Source organism: Haliotis asinina, unplaced genomic scaffold, assembly GCF_037392515.1.
Source record: "Haliotis asinina isolate JCU_RB_2024 unplaced genomic scaffold, JCU_Hal_asi_v2 scaffold_17, whole genome shotgun sequence".
Taxonomy (NCBI): domain Eukaryota; kingdom Metazoa; phylum Mollusca; class Gastropoda; order Lepetellida; family Haliotidae; genus Haliotis; species Haliotis asinina.
In genome coordinates, this window is record NW_027133889.1 from 3,529,086 (window position 1) to 3,550,691 (window position 21,606).

Consider the following 21,606-nt stretch of genomic DNA (forward strand, 5'->3'; position numbering starts at 1 on the left):
GGCCATCTTAGACAAACGGATGCAAGCAGTATGTATGGGGGACAGCGCAGTTGTTATCGTGAAGACGTTAATGAACATTGATGTCTCCACATACATTATCGCATAACCTTCTAATTGGTATTCCGATAATGTACTAGAAAACTCTTAGATGGATTGGCACTTCACTTTGCAATGAGAGAGCAGCGTGTTGTTTCCAGTCAGATACTTTGCAATTGCTCACGTAATTTATTTCATATTTCTTAGAAAACGATTAATCACGGAGAGATTACATTTCTGTTTCTCGTTTATCTATTTCCCCTAACTGGTGTTTTTATAATGCCTCGTCCTGCTTCTGTGTTCTATACATCTTTGATTGAAATTTCTGCGTTGAATCTGAAATCCCTTAAGTGAAATATGCTGCCAAATGCTTGAAGGCGGTTTCAGCAAGGGATGACATATCGACCAATATCCATTTGGAGTGTTGGTGATCGATTTTGTGGTTATCGTATGATCCCCTATCGTATGAGACATTGATAGGCAGATAATATGTCCAAAAGGCCTTCTCGTGGGGTTTTGTTCGAGGCCAATGAATTAGTTATAAGATTTTAACCAATTTCCTTTCACTTTGCTTTAAATTAACCTTGTTCTACGAGGATAGGCGAGGAAGCAAGAATTTGTTTGCTTTGGCCATGGTGGTTGAAGTCAATTGAACAGTAATCGGTTACACGACCTTGACTTTGCTGTGTCCATTGTTGTTATGTATCTGAGAGTTCGTTGTATTACTGGACATGCTGTATTGCTGGTGGCTAGGTTATATTACTGGATATTTTGTATTACACACTACGTGGTTGTGAAGGAACTATGTTGTACTACTGGATACCTTGTATTTCAGGTCAAATAGCATTGACAGGGACGTTGTGTTATACTGGAGGGCACGTTCTATTGCTTCAGACGTTATATGACTGGACATGTTATACTGCAGGACAGGTTTTATTGCTGGAAACGTTGCATAATTGGATATGTACTATAGAGCAGGTGGTATTGCAGGAGATGTTGTATTTCTTGATACGTTTTACTGCAGGGAATGTTGTATTGCTGGAGACGCATTACTGGATATGTTGTACTGCAGGACACTTTGCATTGCTGGGGGCGTATTATTGTATACGTTGTATTTCAGCGCGCATTGTATTTCTAGAGAAGCATTACTGGGGATGTTTTACTGCTGGCCACATTGTACTGCTAGAAACGTTGTATTACCGGCTATGTTGCACTGCTGAACGCATTGTATTGCTTGTGTCTTTGTATTACAGGATATATTGTGCTGCAGAACTCGGGGTTATTCTGGGGACGTATTAGTTGATATACTGCACTGCAGGGTATGCTGTTTTGGTAGAGGCATCGTACTAGTTAGTGGGAAGTGATACGCAGATTGGACAGAACCAACTTTGAAAAGTTCTCCACACTCAGCTATATTCCAAGTGATATATTTTCTTCCAGGTCACCAAGTTAATCATGGTTAATGGAAACCGTTTGACATCAAGCTCATTATATTTTTGAGTTTAATAAGAATTGTACATGCAAGCAAGAAAAGGCCAGCTCAAACAATGTCATCATCACTGAGGCGTATTTAAGACGATACTTAATCATCCAGTTTTCCACAGACTTTAATTTGTCATTAGCCAAATAGGAAATGCCAGCAGAGACCTTTCAACATGTTTTTACACTGAGACACTAAAATGTGAACCAAAGTTAAAGGACTAGTTTTCTCCTTAATCCAAAATACTATAAAGACAATTTTTCAATGCTGTGGATTAACACGTGACAACTCAAGGTTTTAGTGTAATTTCACCTTTTAAGTAAATGCTCCTTGTGAGCCTCTGCCCTGTTCCATTCTAACACAAAGCCTTGAAATCAATGAATCAAACATTTAAATATTACGGTCCGTGCCTCGCTGTTGTCTGGCCCAATAGCAAACTTCCTCCACTCTAATCCCATCAATTTGGTTTTTTTGCTTCCTCGAAGCAAGATGATGAACCGTCCCTTGCTGCTGTGGAGGTAAAAGATTGTCTTTGTCATTTACTGAATCAGTTTATCAACGCTGCAACAAACAAACTGGGAAGTCCATCCCCATGACGTCGAGGGAACGCCTGGTGAAATATTATCATCGATTTGAAGGGAATGGACAGAGTTAAAGCAGAAAGAAGCTGCAATATGACCTAGTGGAACTATCGTTATGGGAGAGTAGACCCCAATTGCCTTCAATTAGCCGTAATTGACAATGTTGTGGAATCCTATAGGTCCTTTAACAGTCGCACACTCTGTCTTCATGTGGTTGTTTATCGTGTGATGTATGTGTGAACTATAAACCTTCTCCATATTGAGTTAAGAACCTATTATTCTCAAGACGTAAGGTAAATGTCAGCTGAGGATGCACATCATGTTTTCTTGTAAGAATATGATTATCTCATGGGTTCACTTAGTACCTACCTGTGAATCTACGAGTTCTTCAGTCGCACAAGCTTGTCGTAGGAGTCGACTAACGGGATCGGATGGTCAGGATCACTGATTTGACTGACGCATGTCATCGTATCCTTTCTGCGTAATCGATGCCCATCATGTTATTCACTGGATTGTGAGATCCAGACTCAAGTATTTACAGACCGCCACCATATAACTGGAATATTGTTAACTGCGGCGTAAAACTACACGCACAAGCACATTCCTTCACAGTACGTTCTGACATTGAATTAACTCATTCAGGAATATATATTCCAGTGATCTGTAACCACTTCTACTGGCAATCAACCACCTGACCGCATTGTTACACGCCTTCGGTATAGTGAAACGGTGGTTGGGTAGCCCAATGGTTAAAGCGGTCGCTCGTCATACCGAAGAACCGAGTTCGATACCGAAACCAGTTTCCGATGTCAACAGGCATGATATTGCTGTATTATTCCTACATGCGTGGTACACCCACTATAAACAGAAATACAGTAATTAATGAAAGCTTGTGAAAACACATACTCTGCTTGCAACGCGTGATGTAATGTACTTTATTTGCTGAAGCGTATGTCCTACTTGATCACTTTTTTGACTGTTTCATGAAACCGGTATCCATACTTACACTCTCCAAGGAGCTCCTCTACTTCCAACAACGAGGTATATAGGTGTTCACCTCTCTCACTATCGCTTGATCATTCATTGGCAGTTTCGGGTAAAGTTTTATAGAAGCATTGTTCAAGATAATGTTATTTTGAGCAAGTATGTCACATATTTCTTATGTTGCGAAAAGAAATGGATCCTTGCAAATGAAGGCTACCAAAAAGATCGGACGAAGATTTCTTTTGGCAAAACGGGTATCCCTTGAAGCATCGAACGCCATCCACAAACGTATCAAGGCTTATAGTGTCGGTCGCTCGGGAATTAGAAGTCTATTTTAACAGCATATAGTCTGATCATTCAGTGTGGATTCATGTTATTTAGTCTGCTGGGAGAAAACAATCTTGGAACTTGGGACAGTATGGGCAAGCGTCCAAAAATAAAGTAATCTTTGCAGGAAATGTCCCGCATTTTTTCCGTTTATCATCTCCATAGTATCGATTTGGGCACATCTAAAAATCCTTGTATGGTCCGAGCTGTGGAGTTTGGCTGTCTGTGGCGACTTAACTATATTGAGGTTTATGAGATATGCTCTTCCAGTTGTGAACTGCAAAATATTTCAATCAATATTCACTTTGCTATACAAAACACTATGGCTTTTGAGATAACATCTGACAGTCACTCAGTCAAGCGTCGAGTTGAGATTTTCACTCATAGATTCCCCTCGTTCTGATTTTCTGTGGTTAATGGGCAGTGCCATGATTTTGCGCTTGACGCGATCCCGGAGTTCTCTGTGCCTAGAAGCTACATTGAAAAAGTCAATATCTTTGAACGGGGCTTTTACGACTGTTTGGAGTGAGATGTGAGAATTTTGTCCAGCGTCCAATAGAGGACATTGAATACTGCTTCTTGCTTGAGCACTTGCTCAAGGTTTGGGCGTCCACCATCAATAATATGATTAAGTGGTCCAAAAGTAGTTGATACAACGATAAACGTGCTTCGAACTGGTCCTAGAAAAGGAATTGAACAGACATATTTCATCTTTATCTTTCAGGCTTACGGATGACTGGTATCTAATTTATTAATTGCTCTTTATTTGACCTTCTCAACATTTATTTCTCACGTAGGAGATTCCTTAACACGGTGTATCGATTCTTAAAGTAGATTTTGATGCAAGAAGTGAAGGAGAAAAAATAGCGCATCTCACGATTTAATCTTGTCTGTGATCGGATCAGGCAGGCTCTTCTTTAAGCAGGGATGTTTGGTTGCTTTAGGGAGCTTTACTTAACGTTTGCCCTCGGTGAGATGGTGCGAGACTCCGCGAGACTTAAGATAATCAATGTCGAAACTTCGGCCAAGGGATTGCCCTGTATTTCATCATTGCTGCAGATTGAAATGTCATACTTGCTGCTATTTATGATGTTATGTTCGTCTTCGAGTGTTTACATCGATCAGAGGAAATATTTACTTTTCTGGTAAACAGCTGACCGACGAAACTTGCGGTCTCGCATGTGACCTACTTAACGTGCGAGATCTCGTCGACGGATGGTGTAACTCAGACGTGAATGCGTCAAAACCGTGATGGTTGAGAATGCTTTACCGACGTTGTGAAACCCCGTCTATTCTTGACAAGCTCAGTCTCATTCATCAGCCCGATAGTGCAATACCCCCTCTGATGCTTATGATATAATTTGTGAGAGTGGGTCTCAGACGAAGTGTAAAAACTCTCTATTATATTGACTACGCGAACAAGAAGTATCTTGATTAGGTGTATAGATGTGCTCACATCTGCAACAAAACTACTTAGCCTATCGAGACAACACGTTCACTCCATTATTGTCTGCTAATCTGATTGTATGAATATATTTATACTTTAGCTCTATTATGTGTCCTTAAACTAGTTAGTATAGTGGTGTTTACATATAACCTTTCTCACAATGTAATTTGTGGACAGGTCATGCATTGAAAGAATCCGAGTGTTTTCAAATGCTGGTGATGGATCCATACATCAAGTTAGCAAGAGCGACACGAACCTTTTTCTGTTCAATACTAGATGTTACCCAATATGATGACATTAGGGTATGATGAAGTAAGTATGTAATTATACAAAGATGCCCATCGCCAGGAGCATACAGTGGGGTCACGTCTCCTATATATAGGGAGGGTGCTAAACTTATATACTATGTCCAGTCTTCGATGTTTCATATTTTGTTAGCCCCAATCCACGCTGTCCAGTATTTTCATGTCGTGGTCACTTCAGGGCAATAAGAAACACCATTTTTGAGAGTCGTACATTCAACAACACGTCCAGAAATACATTCATGCAATAATGTTCTTTCATCATACCAATTTCGACATTATGACAACTCAGTGAGTATGGTTTTACTAACTTACACGACAGGGCGGTGCCAGAAACCTGCTTCAGGCATTGAAGCCGTATGGAGAATCAAACCCGGGTTTTTGAGGTGACGAATGAACGCATTAACCAGTAGGCAACATCTCACCTGGGGCAAGGTATATGATTAATGGTCGTGAAGTGTCTAAATATATGGTTAAAAACGTACCTCATGAAGGAGGGGCTAAATAGATTCCCCTCCATATCCCTGGCATTTCAACAGAACAAGTAAAGTGCTATCTGTTTTGTTCATTCTACAATGTCAAGATTGGTTCTGACGTACGTGAAAATTGAAGGCAATGTTTGTAGGTAAACGCCAAATTCCCACAACAGATACATGATTATTATGATTATTATGATACTGACATTATAATGTAACCGACGTGATCACACCGACAACCTAAAACGCCGTGCTTCAATAAACATTATATCTGATTTTGACTCAGTTTTCTGAGGTTTTCGTTTCTGTGTTGGAGCGACAGTGTCTTTGAAAATACTATTACATTTAAATACTATTACATTTAAAGTATAACTTAACACGTTATTGACATTAACATTTCAAAATGTAAGCTTTTCCACGTAGTTAACACTGCATCCATGCCCTTTCCTGTAGCCACAATGAATATGAGCTTGACCTTTAGACGACGCAAAAAATACCATTACAGCACGTCAGTAAGCAACAGCGCTACACTTATATCACTAAGTTTACTCGATTAAGTTCAAACGCGGAACCTCTGAGTGAAATTGAGCAAGGAGACTTATTATTATACGTGTCAGATTTCATCAGCGTATAATATACGTCGTATTACTTGCCTCTCACTCTTTTTGAGAAATTAATATGAAGCAATCATAGCATAAAATAGAAAGCTATGTTTAGAGTGAAAGTAGCCGATCACTGAGAGGTTTATTACGAGGTTGTCAAAACTGAAATGCTAGCATTGATAAGTGTCTTACTCGTTCATAGCTTCATGTTAGATGCTTGTGTTGTATTGACGTAAGGGTATTGATCCATGATCACTGATCACTGGACAGCTGATTACGTAAATGTATTCGAATATGAATATTTTTCATAAAAAAAGAATTCACATATAATTTAACAAAATGATGCGCATTTCCATGATCGTTTTTCAGGAAGGTTCATTTGGGGTTTTTTTTAAAGCGAGCAACAAATCGAATCTTGACGTGTATGGACATTCTTTTATCAAGAAAAATGTTTAAGATCATCGTTGACGTGGATTGGAGCAATGCTTGAAAAGACAGAAAATCGACAATTGCATCTTCACAAGACGTTTATGAATTAATTGTCAGTGTTTCATTGTCAAGGAAAGGAAAAAAGTCATATTTCAGTATGATTACACCCATACAATATTCAATAAATGTTACATTAATTTTAAAGATACTGCTTTCAGCGAAGTATGCGTATTGATTTCATGATTTCAAGGCAGAGAAGAGCGTTTAAACAAATAGCATATCGAGACATGGCTTACTGATTCAGAAAACCTAAATCTCTGCGTTGCGTGACTGTGACGTTCTAACGCACGAGGCGGTGACAACTGATGGACACAGGTTGTTTATCCTGACCCGGAATGCGCTAAGTTCCCCGCTTTTGTGTTGTTGGAACGGTGTCGCGGTTACTGTGAAAAAGAACTGATGACATTAGGGCTCCTGACTGCAACGCATTCAATTCTTCCAATTGTTATATGACTTGTTCTCATTCCCCTACTGAAGCGGTATGTCTAATTTTGACAGCAAGGGGCTTCGGCATATCGTGCTTGATAGAACGAGTCGAGATCTCGTAGATATTTTTCATGGTCAAACATTTCATGGTTTCATTACCAAGCATCTTTAAACGTCATCAGAATTAACAATGGCTTACAATGGCAAGACACTAGTAACAACAATCACAAGTTAATCGACAATATATGAAGCATGCCCGAATCCCTCTTACAGAAAGTTTCAAAGCATCGTTTAAAATATTATAAACTGCTGAATCCGTTGAATGTTTAATCAAGCGCACTGACACGAGTGATTACACTGAACTGCAAACGCGTCATTGAAGACCGTCATGAACTGCAACAACGTAATATGTTCTCGCATTTTAACGCATGCCTCTCTACACAGACCTCGTCGCTACGGCTACAACAATGCCGATGCGAGGTAAGACTTGAACTCAGTAACTTTACTACACGAAAAGTTTAGTTTAGAAGTTTAGTGTAATGAACAATACATGTATCAGATTCATAACATTTTCAATTCTGAATACGCAAATTAAACAAAAGAACACAACACGCACCTTAGCTTATGGTCAGATATTGTTCAAATGTAAAAGCTGTTCAATCACTTCGAAAAGAAGATTTGGGTAAACTAATATCCCCTGTCGATTTCACCGTGAGTTATGATAGTGATTTCATTTAGACAAAGTTGAATAGTTGCAATGTCATTCTACTGAATTACGAGAATTGATTCCTCTGTAGAAGTACCTCTTTGATTCCATCATAAATTCACTCAGGCGTATGTTATTACTCAGTTTCATTTTTAATAAACAGCGTGTTGGCCAAATGTCTCTGTTAACACAATATGTATCACGGTAACCTTTGTGTTGATTGTTTCTTTTGCAGACGTTGATTATAGTGATGAATCAATTTCGCGTCATCATAGCTAGATATTATTCATAGCATATTGAATCTAATCATATCTTTTCATGTTATACGTTTCATTTTAACAGAAATACCAAACAGTAGTAAGCACGCTAGTTTCAGATACATGACACGAACCTTCATTTATTGCATCTTTTGACATTTAAATCGTAATGTATTAAGAAATGTGAGATTTTGACAGACACAGAGGACGTAGCATTTGCATGGAACTGCCAACCCACGTGGCTTCAGATCTGCGTGAAAATTCATCACGAAAACAGGGTGTGGAAAGTGACTTTTCTTATAAGGAAGGTGTTATAGTGATTCACTTTGAGACTTTAACCCCAAGCAGTATGCGTTATCGCCCCAAGTTATCATTTTGATCTTCCTTTCTTTAAGTATTTTGACAGTAATGGACCTCATTAATTGGCTTCACATGCCCTGAACAGTATGCTCGAGTATCCTAATCGCCCGATAGTGTAAGGGGCGAATGGTTGTACCATCTGGCAACTAGTCGTCCCTTGGAGGTCTATTTGTATTAATACAATCTATATTAATGCTTGTTTCGGGCACATTACTTCACTGAAACATTGGTTCTTCACTGGTTAAGTCAACATGACGACCCCCTTGCCTTGCTATTTCTACATGAACAACCTTTTTCAAGTTGATCATCATTCTGATCAGCAAAAGAAACGGAATGATCTTTTTTTTACATGAAAGACATAAACACGAACGCACACTATCGTTTTTCGAGATTTTATTTTTTCGAAACTTGCGTTTCTTTTGCTGTTCAATATATTTTGTTGAATATGATCCAATTGTACAAGCAAAACGTACGTATTTATTGAGCACCTGTATCTTTCAGAATGGAACGACACTGATCCCATGCCAGTGATGGTGTTCGTCCACGGAGAGTCATATGAAACTGGAACAGGAAATGCGTATGACGGAAGTGTTTTATCAAGTTATGGTGACGTCATAGTCGTCACCCTCAATTACAGACTCGGAGTTCTTGGTAAATTATTTTGTTATTTTGATTTTTTATCTTGACATAATGCGATTGTTGAATTAGGTGATTTTCACTACACAATGTTTATCTTCATATTTATTGTCTTGTCTGAAACCACCGGATAATATTTATTATCCTTAGGTAATTGCAGCAGTAGAGAAAGATTATTTGGAATAGAGTATTCTGCTTTGGGATTGTGCATGTTATGGATCAGGAACATAAATTTGTGTGCAATAAAGTCTGTTCCTTTTTTCTGATCCCGGTATGTGTTCGTAGCCCGGAAACAGATTATAACGTCATATAATGCTGTAGTAACAACGAATTCGGTAACATGTGAATGAAAAGCTTTGACCTCTCTCTCTGTCACATCACAAACAGCACAGTAGCTGCGGTTCTACATATATTATATCGCTTACAGCATTTTCACAAGTTCATCAGCATTCATCTATTAATTTTCAATTATGAGACCATTACAAATGCTCCCACTGCGATATCAAGTCGTCCTGAAGTAGTAATCTTGTTTAAGTGAAAATGCTTTTTCTTAAAGGTCCATGACTTATGTGGGTTTGCTTCTTGGTCGAACAATCGACCTTCCATTTACTGGTGAGAGGTATCCCTTTGAATACCTAATGGTTACTTTAGATGACTGTAAAGTCATTATGTGGATCTATTGTAACCAACAATTTGCGTTGAGACTGGGATTGTGGGTTCATCTAACGCCATTTCTTACAGTGATCCAGTTATCTCATGGCTTGCCAACTTAGATTTGGGTGAACCTTGTACTAGAAGGTTGGGACGGGATCTAGAAATTCATTTAAAAATGATAAAACGCATTCTGAATTTAATGAAGAGATGATAAGCAGGCTTCCAGTGTCAAATTATTAATTGGTGTCCAAGAACATATTTTGGAAGCTATTTACATGATATTTAATTCACTCAAGAACATTCAATGGTGTATATCCGGAATGCCATTGCAGAATAAATAACAACTGCATTTTATCAACAAAAACATGCTGCACAGCACGAATGATGTTTTAACAAATGATTCACATAAAGAGCCTTGCCTGAAGCGCTAATCAGCTCGTTGAATTAAGCTCTGCTTTTCATCCTGAAATGCGAATGAATTTATCATATGCGTTTTGTGCCTAAAGCCCTTCCTGTTTTGCTCTTGCGCGAGAGTGATTTGATCTTGGCATGCCACTTAGGTAATTTCACCAGCATAGCTGGAACAGTGTTTGTACAATATGCCGAAATAATGTTTACGTAAATGGTTATAATGATTTACTGGGAATAATAGCCAATGTCAGAACCAAGAGGAAATACGATTACAGTTCAAATGGGCTGGGTTAGCCAATTTCTATGAGAGGCCTTTGGCGCAGTCGGTCATAATTGATAAAGTTTAGCGTTGTGAGCAATTCGTGAATTCGAGCGGTAGAAAAATATCCGTTCAGAATTATCCATGTGCTTTCTTTGCAACCGAGCTGAGACCAGGCGTCTTCAGGAGACAATTGCCAAGAATATCTTCATAATTCCGCCTCGGGAACAAAGGTCCAGGCCAGAAAACTATCGATAGAACTCGACGAATATAAAACCTCTTCCCTCGGGGCGAAGACGTCGTTATAAGAAGGAGAATAGTATTAAAGATAGGTTGGAAAGATGTTGCCAAACAATTGAGCACGTGCCCAGGACCGTTTGCAAGTTCCAAGTCAAGAAACGAAAAGGCCAAACGAGCAGTGCGGACCAAAGTCCACAGCCGAAGGCTCTTAGACCTGCAGATGCAATTTTATTCATAGATTCCGAAACTCGTGTAGGTTCGAGTTTTATTGGGGAAAGGTAGAAGTGATAGCAGTACCTCTGAGGGAAGACTCTAAAGTACGTTTCCGATACTTTGTGTTGAATGTCTGACCCTGGAGTATGTGCATTGGCAGGGCTTGAAAGGAACTTCGCACATTTGAAGTATGGAGGCACTGAGTGATATCAAAAGTCGAATTACTCGTGGTGACGTTCTTTTCTGTAATGGAAGAAACTAGTATTTCGCAAGCATTTGTTTCTTTTGATGAGTGAGTGTGTTAATATTTAACGTCACATCGGCAGCGTTGCAGCTACATCTTGACGAGTTCTTTTGATGAAGCAGCAGATATTTCGCAGTCTTTTTTTTTTTGTTTATTACTCACATCGGGCAGAAACTAGAAACAGTGAAGACAAACAGGGTGTAATTGAACCGTGTACAATGAACTTGCGTAATGCCTGGGAAGCGGTTAAATCTTATCACCATCACCACGGTCTTGCATGTAATTTGATATGTCCGATAAGGGTTTAGGGGTTGAATTGTAATTAGAGAAAGCCTATATTTGACATTCAACTGAGCCAAAAAATGTAGTTATTACAGACAATTATCTGTATTACAGAAATCCTGAAATAACTCCCTGTTGCATAGTATGGCATACAGACCTTGGAACAAAACAAATATATCCAGACCGTGAGAGTCTAGAATATGTCATAAGTGTACATGCTGAAAGTCTCTGGGATTGGGTATGCATATTTCGAGGTGTGTACGAACGTTCTGAAATAAATAGAATACATAATAGAGAAAACAAAAATGTAAAATGAAATGAGTCCAGATTTTGCCCCATATTCTAGACCTCCATGGACTTTCTTGGCTAAGTTTGTTTCAAGGTCAGTATCTATGCGTTTGGGTTGTAATGTAAGTCTAGATTTTTAAAGTCGCTGGCTACTTTTTATTTTATATTTAATGGTTATTATCTACGAACATTTTTGTTTTGGTCAACTATGTTCATGTCAGAGAATACGTTTTAGTCCACAGATGTGTTTCTGTATTGCCGATTGTTTGTTATATGCGACTCCTTATTGATAACACGAAAACACATAGCTCCGTTAGCGTAGCCTTGATGAGTATATATGACATCGTCATTATCTATAGGTCGGCCCGATTTAATGTTATATGCGACTCCTTATTGATAACACGAAAACACATAGCTCCGTTAGCGTAGCCTTGATGAGTATATATGCCATCGTCATTATCTATAGGCTGGCCCGAGTTAATGTTATATGCGACTCCTTATTGATAACACGAAAACGCATAGCTCCGTTAGCGTAGCCTTGATGAGTATATATGACATCGTCATTATCTATAGGTCGGCCCGATTTAATGTTATATGCGACTCCTTATTGATAACACGAAAACACATAGCTCCGTTAGCGTAGCCTTGATGAGTATATATGCCATCGTCATTATCTATAGGCTGGCCCGATTTAATGTTATATGCGACTCCTTATTGATAACACGAAAACGCATAGCTCCGTTAGCGTAGCCTTGATGAGTATATATGACATCGTCATTATCTATAGGCCGGCCCGAGTTAATGTTCTCGTCTTGGCACAATACCAAGGAAGAACTTTCATAAACGGTTTTATAGACTTAACGTGACAAACTGTGAAAGTAAACACTAATTAGGTAAGAAGTAAAACCTCTGACATTAATTACGTGCTAAATAACGTATACGTCTGATTGCAACGTTTTGCTTGGCTTTGCAGTAAACATTACTGTCCATATAGAGTTAATGGTTTTAGGTAGTAGGTTCATAACATTCAGTTTTGTGCTTCCTTTACACAGGAGTATGTCCTGTGTAAAACAGCGTCTTTATGAGTAGGTGAGTTTAGTTTTACGCCGCTTGTAGCCAAATTCCAGCAATATCACTGTGAGGTACACTATGGTCTTCACAAATATTACCCTTTTGGGAAATCGAACTTGAGTCTTCAGAGGGACCTGCGAACGCTTAACCACAAGACAACCTTACCGCTCAGCGTCCTTGTCTAGTTTGTACTGTATGAGATTATCGTAATCAAGTCTTATATATCGGTATTATGAAGACTGGGTTTTCAGGAACCTTTGTTTGTTGTAGGATGGAACCACCGAATCGATGATTTGGTTGAAAATAAGATGCATGTCATCATATACTGTCTGCATGGTTGCTTTCCGGACTGTCTGTTCCAGAGATGAGTGTATAGAGACCACCGTCTTGTAGCTGTCAAGTTGCTTCGCGCGGCATTAAATTATAAACGTAATATATTATAAAAACCCAACAAACAACTCATAACAGTATGAAACAGTATTCACCTTCTGGACAATATACAATGAAGTAGCGTTCTTAAGAGCTCCTTGTGCAGTCTTTCATAAGTTGTTCGCTCAATGAAATCTCGTAACAGAAGTAAATATTATTGTGTGTTGTTTATGAGCTGAACATTCTTTCTGACGCCAGGCTACAGTTTATATGTCAGTAGACTAATTAATACTGTAACCACGATATGTCACTAGACCAATCAGTTTGTACGTCTTTTTACTCCAGGTTTTAATCATTGGCGGTATCCATAGTCTTTTGGTCACATCAAATGTTGCTTTAATGTCAACCCGCGGCGCGGAATTCCAGATTACAATCGCCTTTAAAATATAATATTCGGATTCTGTACACAAAGTGGCATTCTTTATATTCCGACGATTCTTACTGATATTTGCTTGCTAGCCACGCTTCAAGACGATGCTTTGTAGATCCGCCATGTTTTAAATAGGATACCCGTTCCAGGAAGTAAAAGGTCTCAGGGTTGAGAAAGTTTTGCCCAGTTATATTTCATATTATATATATGAGCACGAGTCGTTGAATGTTTAAAGCTCCAAGGCTTGAAGATCATCTTCAAGCTGTTGATTTATATGATATCACAGTGCGATAGATTCACACATATTCAGACTAATGTGACACGGTCCTATTAAATTCATTCTTAATAAATATCTAGTTCTGATGTGTCCCTCATGACATGTCTCACTGCATTTGGTGTACGTGACAAGCTGAACACAGAATGACATTGAAACACCGTTGTGTCGAATTTGAAAGAACCTGCGCAAATATGCCCTGTTATCAAATATTCGACACATCCGTAAAATGATTATAAAACACGGAGTAGTGAGAAGTTTTTTACGCCGTTTTTAGGAATATTCCGGCAATGTCACGACGGGGTAGACTAGAAATGGGCCTCACACATTGTACCCATGTGGGGATTCAAACCCAGGCCTTAAGTGGATAAAATACGGAATACACATGGGCCAAGCTTTCATTTCTAGACAACCGTAGGTTCGACTTCTTAACATTCGCAACAGCGGTGCAAGATTGCATATTATATTTAGTTAGAAAAGTGTGCATGTTGGACGCTGACAGAACTAACTTCAGTACATGGGACCAACGGCCTCGCTGACCTGTTTGACACATGTAATCGCAACACCGTTGACAGATGTTCATGACGTTAATCACTGGATTGACGATTGTTTACTTGGTGTAGCTGCAATGTTGATGGGCGCGGCGTTAAGCAAGACACCAGCACTATTTGTCATACGAATGTCAACCTTTAATGTTTCAGGTTTCTTGACGACGGGGAACCAGGCTGCCATGGGGAACTACGCTCTCCTGGATATCACTCAGGCTTTGCACTGGCTTAGAGAAAACATCGCCAGTTTTACTGGTGATCCGCAACGGGTGACACTGTTTGGTCACGGCCATGGGGCCGCTCTTGTCAACCTGCTGATGCTCTCGCCATTTGCGTCAGGTGGGATTTGGTTTGTCGGGTTCTGAATGTAATGGTTCTTTAATTTGTGCTCACACATAGAAATAGTTTCTAAATCACATTATTTTCCTTTACCGCCCAGGCCTTCTCTAATACCAATTCCCCTGATGAAACAAGCCGAGATTTCCCCAGGTTCAGGAATTCCCAAGTAACTGTTTTTTGGTTTGTTTTTTTTTGTTTTGTTTTTTTGTCAATATAAATGGAAATATTTGTTTCTGTCAAAATAGTTATACATTCAGAAACTGAGGGTTAATCTAAACTAAAAAAAACTGTTTCTTTAACCATGCCAGTTCGTTAGTGAGTGAGTTAGTTATTGGGAGGATGAGTGAGTGAGTAGGTGGGTTGTTTGTTGAGTGAGTGAGAGAGTGAGTGTGTATAGATGGGCACGTGGGTTGGTGTAAGTGAGTGAGTGTGTGAATGAGTAATGTCGCGTTTAGTGATATCATTTACAAGGGACACCGTGTCTCCGGCATGACGAGCGATGCTTTTTAACAACCTCACCGCCGCTCATCTGCCTAAGGCTAATGTGTAACCTCATATCAGTATCATAGTAACTTGCCTGCGGATACGCAATAACTCTAGATACGAGAGCATAATGACTCCGGTTGTGACATTAATACCATTATCAGCTGCCAATCGAAATTGTAAACATATCAAGCATCATTATGGTTTCGTTCTATGAAACCATTCATCGATGTTACACAGTGAAAAGTGAAACGCTCATGACATTTAAAAATCGCAATGTTCCTAACATAAGCGGTTTATGTATTACGCTCCCCGTGAAGATCCGGATTAGAATTGATCTGTATAAAGTCGTGCTTGCCGTTGAAGGCGATTACCGGAATCGGGTGGACATGCTGGCTGACTGGTTGATGGATGTCATCATAACCCAGTTAGGTAAATCGATACTCATGACGTCCACCACTGGATTGCGTGGTGAAGACGCGAATTATATTCCTGGAATGTTGCTGCGTGCCTCAAACAAACGCAAGACAAAATATAGTAAAATATAATAATTTCATGTACACATCAAAGCAAAGATCATTATAAAGATTCATATATAATACCGACGCGATGCCCAAAAATCATTTTTAAAATTTGATTAGCATGATATCATTTTGTATTTGCTAAAAGCACCCGATCCATTGACAATCCGTGACCTAGGACAGTGAGACAAAAGCTATGCGTTTCAGCCATGTTCAATCTATATCAATCCAAACGAGACAACATAGTTCATTTATTGAAGTCCTCCTATATTAGCCGTGTGCGTGGCCTTCCCAGTTGAAGAAGTAATGAGAGTAATGGATGATGACAAGCCGTCGGTATTCATAGACTCCAGTCTCCCATAATTTGTTTCGGATCCCTGACTTCTGTGACACGTCCATCCGAGATGCAGCAGACTTTCACAAAGCAATACGTCACTCTGGGCGAGTCGCGCTTGCCTTCCGTTTTCAATGAGCTAGCGAGTCTTGTAACAATTTTCATTTCTAAGTGGTCAGGTTTAATGTTGCTAGAATCCCCCAGAGTCATACCGGTCACTGCTAGAACATCAGCAACACTGAGAAACACGGACATTACGTTCATAACTGGAATTAATGTGAGATCAAATACAGTGAATCTTGGAAATTGAAATAATTCTCTAATTCATCTCTTACCATCACGGGATTTCGTGAATCAAGTTACAATAATTAGGTTTTGAATAAAAGGAACGAACTCTAATTAACCTGATACTTCACACACAAGCGCACGAACACACACGCACACGCACGCACGTACGAACCAGTATTTGAAGTAGGAAGAGTGTATGTTCTTACACGTGTTAATTACCCTATGTATACATACATACGAAAAAAATAGAAATATCTGTTTTTAATCACATTGTATTATCATAAGTTGGTTTAGGTAACAATTTGATCTATGTGAGTGAGTGAGTGAGTTTAGTTTTACGTCGCACTTAGCAATATTCCAGCTATATGGCGACGGTCTGTAAATAATCGAGTCTGGACCAGACAATCCAGTGATCAACAACATGAGCATCGATCTGCGCAATGGGGAACCGATGACATGTGTCAATCAAGTCAGCTAGTCTGACCACCCGATCCCGTTAGTCACCTCTTACGACAAGCATAGTCACCTTTTATGGCAAGCATGGGTTGCTGAAGGCCTATTCTACCCCGGGACCTTCACGGGTCTGATCTATATGAAGATTCGATTACATGATATGAACTCCCAATCAATAGCATGAGGTAGATACTTGCATAATGATTCTGAAAAAGATGTTAATCCTGTTTAGTTGTAAGCGTCCGATTGACAACATTTATACCTTTTTTCCACATCGACAGTCCATCAAATTCCAAGCCAAGCTATAATCAACCCTACATCTGTTAACAAACACTCAATTGCAATGTCTGTACTTACTTCCCTGAAAATGCCAATGCGTAACCCCTGCACTGACACAAAACATTCCCCACAATTGAATCGAACAATATACGTGCAAACCATTAACGTTGTAAGCGAAGGATATATGTGCTGAACGCCATCGTATTCAGATCTGGATGGATAAAACATTGATACATGTGCGTCTGGACACTGATCCTGTCTACATAAAGGTATTTGGCTAAAGGGGGTTGTCGTGATCTGTTTTCCTTTACGTATGATCAGTGTGTATCTGGGTGAAGTTATAATTGGAACTCGGAGACATGATACTCTGCAGATAATTATTATCCGCCTTAAGGATCAAACAACAGCGTGTTTGTGAGTTTTAACTGATATCTCAGTTTATATAACATGGCATATTTTGGCAGTTAATGTCTTGATGAATACATCATCCACTTTGTAATGTCATGTTATGTGAGTATTATTACATTATGATCCATCAGAAACCAAGTTAAATACACAGTTTATATTTGGTAGAACCAACTTCCTGACATCCTCTCGCCTACATCCTGGACAATGCCATGGCTCCAGTGTTTACCACCACCCTTAGCCCGTTTCCTTTCGAAGTAAATGAACATTTTCAGCATCTCATCTATTTGTGTGTCACTTTCAAACGTCTGGCCTGTTTGTCATTTCACACATTGAGGAAAATAACGCCATTATACCAATGGATTTACGTCAATCCTGGTTTAATACGTGGCCATTATTCTCGAAAAAATCTCGTTATTGTATTTCGCAGGTGCTGAGCTGCACCTTTCCTTCAAGACACGTCCGTGTTGGCTTTGGCACAGACGGGCGATATCACATGGCAATATATGCATTGTTATACCGTGATCTACAAATTCATTTTTGTATCTAATCTCATGATGTCGTATTGTATCGAGCAATGAGACCTTAGGCTTAAACTGATGGACTACTGACACCAAAACAGGGGGAGTGCGACAATAGTAACGTTTTGATATGTTCCTCGCTAAAACCGTTTGCCAGGGTTTTTAATAAGTAAAACAGGAGTGTTGCCAAAGCTTCTGCTATATAATCCTTTAGCAGCAACAAGTACTAGCTCTAAACCAAAAGTAGTACAGACATACAAAAGCTGTGAAGCAGCCAGAAGCAAAGTAAATGTATCTGAAGCACCCCATGTTTTGAAGCGAGCTGGTCTTGATAATAATGTACAATACACACATTGTGTTCGGTTGTTTTCCTTTCCTTTCCTTTGTATCAATAATACATTGATCATTATTAAATCCAGGGCAGAAGAGTCTGCATCTTGTTATTGCTTTGCAAATATACAGACACACTCTGCAAACATACAGACACACTCTGTGTGTAATATAAGGAACACTAACATAATAAATTATTTAATTTACACATCTGTAAGCGTGTAAATATTGGTACGGCTAACATTTGTAATATGGACATCGAATTCGGTTACGATTTCACGCTGACGTCTCTTTAGAACGAGTACAAGATTTTAGACGTACATGATGGTACAGCTCACACCATGTTGTAATATGTAATGGGTTATGATCTCAAATTGACATATCCTTTGACCGATGTTTGTCCAATAACAACGTTAAAGTGATGCACATGTCCCCACATTAAACATTTTCTTTCACAGATCGAATGTTAAAACTCTGTCACTAACGTGTTCAGATTAGCCGTATTCCAACACTGGATATTTATATGTACCTTCACATCAACCCATGGAACTATCAGTCTATCTTCACTATTTCTGTTTGCAGAAGGTCGTGGTCCGTTCTTCCAAAGAGCCATCATTCAAAGTGGTTCTGCACTGAGCACCTGGGCCGTGTCCTACGACCCTGTTTGGTGTACTCAAAAACTTGCCATCAATGTCAATTGTAGCCGGTTCATAAGTGATTCCCAAAAGCTCATCAGATGTCTCAGGGAACGTACGTACGAAGAGCTTGTAAATGCAGTTCCCAAGGCACCGAAGTATTATTCTTGTTTTGCGCCATCCGTCGATGGATGGTCGGTGCTTCCAAAGAAGGTAATGGAGATGATTAATGAGAAGAAGATGAAGTTTGCTTCGGCCAAGGTGATGTTTGGCATTACCAAGAACGAAGCGTACTCCTACCTAAAACAACAGGAGATCAAAAAGGGAATATCTGAATTTCGGAAAACGCAAATAATCAGAACGTACGTACAAAATGTTTTCCGATACCACAGACAGAAAATATTCGAGATTCTTGATCACCATTACACAGACTGGAACCGGATATCAGATAAAATTTCCAAGAGAAACAACATCATGGATTTGCTAAGTGACGGGCAGTATGTTGCACCTCTGATGGAAACAGCCCAGAAACATGCAGAAACAGCCGACACTTATTTATATGCATTTACGTACTCTACCCAATCAGAGAATTCACAGGATGTACATGGTATCCATGGTGATGAACTGCCATATGTTTTTGGTGCTCCTATTGTTGATGGATTGTCTCCCTTTCCCTCCACTTACACCAGCGCAGAGAAGATGCTTAGCGAGGCTGTCATGACGTACTGGACGAATTTTGCCAAAACTGGGTGAGTGTTACAATAGTAGACTTTGGATTGCTGTACAAGTAAACGTGTTTTGGCAGTTTCTTTTCAGGAAAAATATTCAGCTCATATGGATGTTCGATCGAACTAATGTACATTGTATTGAACTTATATATTCAATCATTTCCCGAAATAGACTACCGACATTATTTTCTCATTTCTTATTTTACGTGCTTTATTAATAGATCTAATATGTGATATTTATAATTCATTCTTTTCTCAAATGGAAATAATAATATAACCAATCAGGAAATTATAATATGTTGTTTTATGAGCTAGAAAGCATATGGTTTACATGTTCTAACATGTTCATTGTTTATTTTCATTTTAGTTGTTTTGTTTTTGTTTTGGGTTTTTTTTAGGGGGGGGGGGGTATTATTGTTTTGATTTTTTGGGTTTTTTTTGTTTGTTTTTTGTTTTCTTCATTTTAAAAAAAATTTGTTTGTTTGTTTGGTTTGAAAGAGAATTACTTCACTATGTTGCCAAGCAACTGGAGTCACTTTTTTCGTCCTTGGTGGTAAACAATGTGCGAATGTATATACAGTTTAATTTATCATCGATTGACCTAAATTCCGAATGCGTTTTCATTGTCTAAATGCTCTTTCACCATGTTAAACTGTTTAACCCTTGTAGACAACATTTCTCATAGGAGATACTAATCTGATTTTGATTGATTAGTGAAAATGGGTCTGATTGGCATTTAGCTAGAGTAGCGCTCTGAATTCACCAACTAACGTTTACATGACATTTTCGGTGCTCCAGATAGTGTTTCAAGCAGTTGGGTATTTACTCCCATGTCTAAATATGTATGATTAATTTCCATGTTTTGAGAAGTAACTAGCATCTTGTATACTCCCACTACTTTTTAAGAATTGAGTACTTTTACACAGTGTTTCTTATCCTTACTGGGTACTTAACTCTGCTAAATATATAAATATAAATGTATATATTTGACAGCCATTTCGAAATACTCAGCATGGAAGTCATGTGACTTTTAGTGTAAACCCCGGACAGTAGCTACGGCTGTAATAGTATATCTATATATAGGCATCGCCTAACATTAACTAATGTTGTTGTAGAGTTTGGGCGCCACGACGAATCATACACAAGTCAATTTAGTTAATTGATTAATGTACGCAAGGTATTATAGGCCTATTGGGTTTTTAGTGATTCTTGTGAATTTTTGTACTCCCATATTTGTAATTAATTGAGTAAATGTGATTTGTATTGCGCGCCTTATCTGAAGATCTGCATCTTAGAAGTACAGTATGTGCACATTTTATCATGGATATCCACGTCGTGGTCCGAGACTCGATACAGATCCTTGTACCATTGTCAAGCAGGGATGTTGAGAGGGTGAATATATACTCAGTGTAACAAAGAAAATTGTTCTTATTATTATCATCTCGGTGTCTGTATCGAAACGTTGGACTGACGGAATAATTAACCAACTGGTCATCCACAAAGATAGATAAAATATTAGCAACACGCTGATCATTTTTCAGAACAGATACTGTCTGATTTTCATATGAACGTAACCCTTGCTTTAATAATAAATCCCATTGAGAACATGTACCTCCTCGAGGTCCTCCTCTGAAACAATAACACACAAACCGTGATAAAATAAACCGATAGGCTGTCTGAAATTTTTAAAAATATAAATTACAATTCCATAATCAGCTTATCTTTTGAGGCTGTAACGCTAGACTTGTTCCGCGAGCACATTATCAGTTGTCTGCTGGGGAATGAATTCAATTTCCAATGTCAAAATAAATTGATTTTCTCGATGTGAATTCCACGTTAAGATAATTCGACCTTTAGCTTCAGTCAAGGGAAAAATAAATTGAATATTCGCCGTATTC

At 38.9% G+C, this 21,606-nt stretch overlaps 1 protein-coding gene across 1 annotated transcript in view; it reads left to right on the forward strand.

Annotated features, from left to right (window-relative positions):
- LOC137269856 (neuroligin-4, X-linked-like) overlaps window positions 1–21,606 on the forward strand; it is a 133,442-nt gene that overhangs the window by 85,580 nt on the left and 26,256 nt on the right. Inside the window, exons 2-4 of the mRNA XM_067803697.1 lie at window positions 8,975–9,124; window positions 14,546–14,731; window positions 18,928–19,729. Of these exons, the coding sequence (XP_067659798.1) occupies window positions 8,975–9,124; window positions 14,546–14,731; window positions 18,928–19,729 (1,138 nt within the window). The remainder of the gene's footprint in view (window positions 1–8,974; window positions 9,125–14,545; window positions 14,732–18,927; window positions 19,730–21,606) is intronic.